General features: G+C 34.7%; 1 protein-coding gene across 1 annotated transcript; it reads left to right on the top strand.

Moving 5' to 3' along the window:
• The first annotated feature begins 420 nt into the window (after positions 1-420).
• LOC109010299 (serpin-ZX-like) lies at positions 421-4,207 on the top strand. Its single transcript, XM_018991080.1, has 2 exons — positions 421-931; positions 3,235-4,207. Exons 1-2 carry the CDS (start codon positions 536-538, stop codon positions 4,009-4,011), a joined length of 1,173 nt encoding a protein of 390 aa, XP_018846625.1. The 5' UTR covers positions 421-535; the 3' UTR covers positions 4,012-4,207.
• The last annotated feature ends 3,732 nt before the right edge of the window (positions 4,208-7,939 follow it).

Here is a 7,939-nt window from a genome sequence, read left to right as displayed (position 1 = left end):
TTTTTTGAGCTAATATTTATCCTTATTATATATAAATAAAAAATAAATCACTATAATATTTATCCCCATTAAATATAAATAAAAAATAAAATCACTATAATATTTATCACTATTATATATAAATAAAAAATAAAATCACTATAATATTTATTACTATTAAATATAAATAAAAAATAAAATTATTATAATATTTATCACTATTAAATATAAATAAAAAATAAAATTATTATAATATTTATCACTATTATATATAAATAAAATCATCATTAAAAAAAATTAATCATTAATAGGACCTATATTTTTTTTAATTATCTATCTAAAAGTCAACAACTCAAGATATTTCATACATCTAAACAACTCAAAATATTCTCAATGAGACTCACAAATCTACTTCAATTTCTATTCATAATTATTCACAAACATTATCAACACTTCTCACTACCCAAACCCAAACGTAGCATGCTTCCCTCCTACCAACAGTAATGGTCCATTTGTCCGTCTTTTTGAATCTCGACCTCTCCAATTTACGGCAACAATGAACCTCCGGGCATCTATAATCAACCAGACCGACGTAGCTTTGGGGATCACGAAGCAGTTGCTGCTTGGCGAAGGCAAGGATTTGAACCTGGTGTTCTCCCCGTTGTCGATCCATGTTGTGCTGAGCATGATCGCGGAAGGGTCCAAGGGCCCCACTCTCGACCAGCTGCTCTCCTTCCTCAAGTTCGACAATGGGGTTCGGCTCAACTCATTCGTTTCGGAGCTCGTAGCTGTTGTCTTGGCCGATGGCAGTCACAATGATGGGCCTGGGCCAAGCTTATCCTTCGCCAACGGGGTTTGGCTCGACAGGTCCCTGTCTCTAAAGCCTTCTTTCAAACAGATTATGGACAATGCTTATAAGGCCGCTCTGCATCAGGCTGATTTCCTTACCAGGGTTAGCGCACCTCAACTTAATCAGTTTACAGTATTACTCTTCTTGTTCTGGTTTCAATTGTTGGTGAGAAATGGTACTGTGTTCTTGTTTTCTTTTTATTTCTCTTTTAGTTGTCGGATGCTAGGGCAATTATGCTTGAAAAAGAAATCTCGTTGGGGGACAACACTTTCAATCCACTCACGTTTAGTGAAAACCAAGATAGAATAACAATAAAGCTTTGTGTTCTCTCTTTCCTTAAATGGAACCAACCTCATTTGAATTTTGGATGGAGAACTTTTTGAGTAAAAATTTGATTTTGATCTCAATGGTGTAGGCGGCAAGTAAATTTGTAGGATCCACGACTATATGATCTGCTGTTGAAGATAATATCAAATTAATAATTTAATTTTATATTATCTTTGATTTTTATAATTATCAAATCTCTTCGATTTGATATTATCTTGATTTGATTTTCATAATGTTTAAGATATTTACCTTATCTTATCTCAATGTAATTTTTCTATAAATATGGATGTATGCCTTCTATTAAGTAACAATTAAGAAAGCAAAGATATAGCCATCAAAGACTCTTTCCCTCGTTCTCTCTTCAATCTCTATCTTCTTTTATATTATATTTTATTTTCTATCATCTGCCCTCATCTTTTAAGAGCCCAAATTGCTTGGTGAATTAGCTATTAATCCTCACATTTCACGATATTAGTGGGAAACATAAATCACCCAAAGCAAGGAGAACCATTATCTGTTATACCATTCTATCATCTTGTTGCTTTAGAACCTTTTATAGTCATGCTAATTAAATGATATCTCAGTGTTTCCATTCATGACTACTATTAATGGTAATTAATCAAGAAAATGACCAGGACTGTCAGATTTTCTTGAATGATCAGATTTAGCTGATCGGATATCTAAAATGGTAATATATTAGAAGAGATATGAATATATAGTTTGAAACTAATTTCTGTACAGCTTGTTTGGTTCGACGTAACCAACAACGGAGTCCATGCCTTTCACTTAATTAATTATCTCCTGCAGTACTAGTTTTTTGACCCAAGTTTATTCAATTTCTGTTGTTCCATGATTGTCTGTTGATGTTGGCTGTTGCAATATTGCACGTTGCCAAACATTCCCCCACAAGTGAATGGGCGGGATTCATACCATGAACTCGTCCCAAAGGAGTTGAAAACCAAGCAGACCTTAATCCTTAATTGGGTAAGATATCAATGATTTGATCGGTTGTGGAAATAAACTCGATGAAGATGTCATGGTTTACCACCTTCTTACATATAAAATGAAAGTCAGCTTCTATGTGTTTTAATTGAGCGTGCATGAAATACTGGTTTGATCTCTTTGCCTCTGTGCTAGAGCGTGGGACAACCTGTTGCTTCTTAGAACGCCAAGAAATAGGGCAAGGACAAGAAAAATAATCCACAACCAGTTGTAGAACACTGGTCAATTGGTCATCCAGATTGGCAACCAAATTAAGTACATAGGTCATAGACAATAACAGAAAGTTCCGAGGAACGTTTGTGAAAATAAAGGCCATGGTCAATTGTGCCTTTAAGATAACGTTGGACATTTAGTGGCAGTCTAATGAACAGTAGTTGTAGTAGCATGCATGGATATGTTGGCAAATTTTATTGATCAAGAATACAAGCTCAGATGTAGTTAAGATGCAATATTGTAGAGCACTAACCTTTTGTCCAAATTGCAAAAGTTTAAGCTTTTGAGACACTTGTTGCATTTCTCTTTAAGATAATTTAAAGTTGGATTAGTTAGTGTGAATCTGTGTGTTTTTTTGGAACAGTAAGATTTAGCCGCAATATAACTACTATATGGTGTTGGTAAATTACTGTGCTGACTGAATTTTTCAACAAAGGAATATATTATGAAGACGGGTATTTCAATAGACATATATTTCCATTTCTTTTTTCTTGAGCTTATTTCCTGTTCTCTAAATCTAAGATATAAATCCCTCTAAATGCTTGCTGTTTTCTTTACAATAAATAAGAGCTTTATTCTTACTTAATTTAAGCCTAAAAAGAACTCTAGATCTTTTTTTTTTATAAGTAGAAAGAACTCTAGATCTTCCTGTTTATATATTTGACTGATCCCTTCAAAGATAGCATAGTACACTAAACTTGACTGATTGATGCACTTTTCAAGCTGAAGTCTCTGTAAGTTGGTAATTATGCCACACCCTTTTTTTATCATTATGTTGATCACTGCATTTACTAGATTTTTCATAGTGCTGAAGTTCTGATATACTAACATTGGTATATTTCATGTTGATGGTGGTGTTGAAGGCTGCTGAAGTGACAAATGAAGTGAATTCATGGGCTGAAAATAAGACTAATGGCCTTATCAAGGAGGTTCTTCCCCCTGGGTCAATTGACAGGACAACCAAGCTCATCTTTGTTAATGCATTCTACTTCAAAGCAGTTTGGGATGAGAAGTTTAATGCATCAGCAACCAAAGAAAATGATTTCCATCTTCTTAATGGGAGGTCAGTTCAAGTGCCCTTCATGACTAGCAAGAAAAAACAACTTCTTGTTGCCTTTGATGGTTTCAAAGTCCTTGGACTTCCCTATAGGCATGATGATGATAAACGCAAATTTTCCATGTACTTCTTTCTTCCAGATACAAAAAATGGGTTGCCAAATCTTATAGAGAAGGAGGTTTCTGAATCTAGTTTCTTGGATCATCACCTTCCAGATAAAAAAATGAAAGTGGGTGAATTCAGGATCCCAAAATTTAAGATATCTTTTGGGTTCGAAGCTTCCAATGTTCTGAAGGGATTAGGACTAGTTTTGCCTTTCTGTGAGGATGCTGATTTGACAGAAATTGTAGGGGATAAGAAATTATTTGTTTCAGGAATATTACACAAATCCTTCATTGAAGTTAATGAAGAAGGCACAGAAGCTGCAGCTGTTTCCACCACAGTTATGGTTGGATGCAGTCGTTCCTCCATCAAAGATGAGATAGACTTTGTGGCTGATCACCCCTTTTTATTCCTGATCAGAGATGATATGACTGGAGCTGTGTTGTTTATTGGGCAGGTACTCAATCCTCTGGCTGGTTGAATGACTAAATCCCTATATCAACTGATGATCGACTGGCCATATATAACCATATGCTCCAACAAAATTAGTTAATATTACAACTGAAACTCATTTATATTGTGATGAGATTATGAATGTTTGGGGAATAAGATGAGATGAAAATTCTGTGAATAGAAGTGAAATGGTTTGCAAATAGTAGTAAAATAGTTTGAGTTAATTAAGTTGTTTTATTGTGTTTTGAGAAATGAGAGAGAAAATGTTCAATAATTATAAAGTTAAAATATTGTTATAATATAATTTTTGTTTTAAAATTTAAAAAAGTAGTATTGTTTTTTGTGTTTTATTTGAAAGTTTAGAAAAGTTGTAATGATTAGGTAATGATTAGATAAAAAAGTTGAAAAGTTGAAAATTTAAAATTGAAAAGTGTTTGTACTTGAGTGATGTTTGGAAATGAAATTTTGAGATGAGATGAAATGAGATGGTTTGTGTTCCCTAATAAGGGCTTAGTTCCATCTAGTAAAAAAAAACGGATGTACATAGTACTTACGTCTACAAATGTGGGTGAAACATTAAGGCCCTGTTTGAATAGTGAGATGAGATTAGATGAGTTTAGATGGTTTGTAAATAGTAGTGAGATTGTTGAGTTGATATGAGATGAGATTGTTTTTAAAAATTTTGTGTGTTTGGATTTGGAAGTGAGATGAGATGGTTTCAACCTTTTGGAGATTTGATAGATGTGGGTCCCACTAGTTATTGCATAGTATTTATAATGATTTTGTTTTATTTATAAATGAGTAATAGTAATTTATAAATGACCTACCCAAATTTCATTTTTTATAATATATTTTGTAGTAATATTATAAGATGACAATATTTTTATAAAATTAAATTATTTTATAAAATATCAACTAAAAATATTTTTTATTTACAAAATAATTAAATAATTAAAAAGATATTTATAAAATATTTTTAATAAAAATATGGTGCTTGAAATCATTTTCCATTTTCAAATATTAATGGTCATTTTGCCTAGCTTTTGAACTTACTTTATGCAAACACCGTATGCCATTGATGATTGAAAATTACTCATTTGTTTTGGCAAAATTTTATCCTATAATGTTCTCTACAACTCGGCATAGGGCAAAGAAAATGTTTTGTCTATCAATTTCGCTACATACAGTCACCGTGCAGTCGGATGACGTGGATCGATGACGTGGCAGTTACTATTAAAAAAGAAAAAAAAAACAAAACGAAGAACAGAGTTCGATTCCTGCTTCATTCTCCTCAACGATGGAAGAAGCAGTAACAGCAGTGCACAGACGGTGTTTGATGAAAAGACATCAACCTCAATTTTCCCCATCTCTTCCCTAGTTCACTTCGTACTCTCTGTTCCTTCCCTAGGGTTTCTAACGGTATATGGGTATTTTTTTGTGAATATTTACAAATTTCAACGAACTCTGTTCGACTTTCGTTTTGTACAAATCTAAGTGTTTTGGGTTGGATGTTCTGTTCGACTCTGTCTACTTTCGTTTTGTACAAATCCAACTCTATTGCGGTGTTCTGGGTTATTGTAGTGGCGGGACTTGAAGGAAGGTGGTTGGTTTTGTGAGTGATTTCTACGTTTGGTGAGTGATTTCTGGGTGACTGTAGCGGCGGGAGTTGAACAAAGGTGGTTGGATTTCTAGGTGATTCCTGCTTGGGGGAGTGATTTCTAGGTAGGAGTTGAACGAACACAACAACCAAACCCAAAAAAAAATCCTAACTTGACTCTCGCATTCACAACATGATGAGAGAAACAACAACAGAATGCAAGGTAAAAATACAGCAAACAAAAAAGACGAGAAATACATTTCAAAAGGAAAGGAAAAACATCCAAAACGATCGTACCCACAGCACAACCAAACCCACAACAAAGACCACAAATCGAGAGGTAGAGAATGAAATGAAGAAATGGTGCTTCTCTTGCGATGTGGTCTTCACTCAAGCTTCAAGTGGTTGAGTTCGTAAGTATTAAGGAAGAAAATAAAGCAAGTGCACAAGCAGTTGCCCAAGAAGAAGAATGCATCAGCACATGCACAACCGAAACCAACACTCAGGCAAATACCCACATTGCAGAAGCAAAGAAAACACAACAAAGATTTTCTCTTTTACACATTCTGTCGAGCAATTGATCCAATGCCCACCATCGACCCATCAACTCAGGCAAATACCCACATTATAGATTTTCTCTCTTTTACACCAATTTTTTTTTCTTCTCTTTCTTCTGTTTTTTCCATGGCATCCGAAGACTCTTTCCCCATCTCCTCCACACAGAACCCAATGCCCACCATCAACCCATCCATTCTCAACTCTACAGTTCACTTCATCACCACATAATACTGTGGCTGAAGAAGAAGGCGGCTAAGGGAGAGAGAGCGGCGGGTTCAAGGGGAGAGACCTTGCTGTCGAGGTTTCTTCGGTGCTTCAAGCAGCTGCTGACTCGTGGAGTTTGACGGGATGTGCAGCTTCGTGGAAGGATCGAGAGGTAGAGAAGAAACGCAGAGAGGGAGCGACTGATGAAGAGAGGGAAGGAATGAAATGAAAAAAAGAAAGATTTTTTATAGAGCCGTTTGCACGGATCGACTGTATATAGCTTTTTTCTTTGTCTATATATCTATTTTATAGTCTATCCCATATAAAATCACTTTATTTTATAATTTTTTTATTATAAAAATTACGTATGGACCAATCATTTATTAAAATAAATCTCCGTATAGACCTTGTAAAATTAGCGATGCTAATTTGTAAAGAAATGTGCTACAAACTTTTCCGTGTATGTAAATAAGTAGTCTCTCACAACGACCCATTAAAAAATATATTTATAAATATATTTTGTTTATAATGATTTTGTTTTATTTATAAATATATTTATAACTAATAGTAATTAATAAATTACCAACCCAAAAAGTCGAAAGGTGCCCTTAGACAACGTCTGCTCGGTGTGCGCCCGACTTTAGCTCGAGCGAACATCATACAGATTATTCGCTCAAGTGTGACTCTAGCAAGATTGACACAGATGGTGAGCTCGATCCTTCACTCGAGTGTTGCTTGATCGAGATTCACACAGATGGTGAGCTCAATCCTTCGCACTAGTGTGGCTTGAGCGAGATTCACATAGATTGTTCGCTCGATGGTCACCCCTCATCTAGAATCCCTCAAAAAACCATTATTCCGTAACAAGGAGTATAATGCATGGAAGGCCTCAACCTCCACTCTGAATAACTCCTGACAATTTGTTGAATTTCCAACCAAAAATTTCATAATATATTGATGTCCCCACAAGCTAATACTATGTTGTTGCAGTCTAAGATTCAATCCCTATCGACGATGGACATTCACAAGAAGGTTCATAATCTCAACCGTCTCTTGTGTAAAGTCATCACTACTATCACTCGTACCCCCATTAGAGAAGATGAGCTCGGCATCGAGGTTCACGTCCATCGACGAAGTTTCCGTTGACCAATTCTCATCATCCATGCTCTACCACGTTCTACTACATTGTTGTCAGAATAATGTTAGAAATCAAGTACCCTATATAATTTCAACATTATATTTTAATACAAAAAGCATAACTAAATTTTTATATATGTTCTCATCAACCATCCAACATATACTTGTCAAAAAGAAATATTAGTAATAAATATCGCATTAATACCAAATGCATGTCATGGAAAAAGCTTAACAGAACACAATTAGCAATAACATAAACTCATCAAATTCATAGATAATTGTTTCATGAAACAAATAAAGTAGCTCACGTTAAATAAATAGATGATAAATCAATTATCCTTGATTTAGCCTAAACAATTTTGGGCCCAAAGTTCCCTACTAGAGGCATCCATCAACAAAAAGGCTCACATCATAAAAGGATCAAGGAACTCCTTGATTACACGATACCATAGTACCCCTT

This window comes from Juglans regia, chromosome 6 (assembly GCF_001411555.2).
Source record: "Juglans regia cultivar Chandler chromosome 6, Walnut 2.0, whole genome shotgun sequence".
Taxonomy (NCBI): domain Eukaryota; kingdom Viridiplantae; phylum Streptophyta; class Magnoliopsida; order Fagales; family Juglandaceae; genus Juglans; species Juglans regia.
This window is presented reverse-complemented; position numbering and strand designations above follow the sequence as displayed.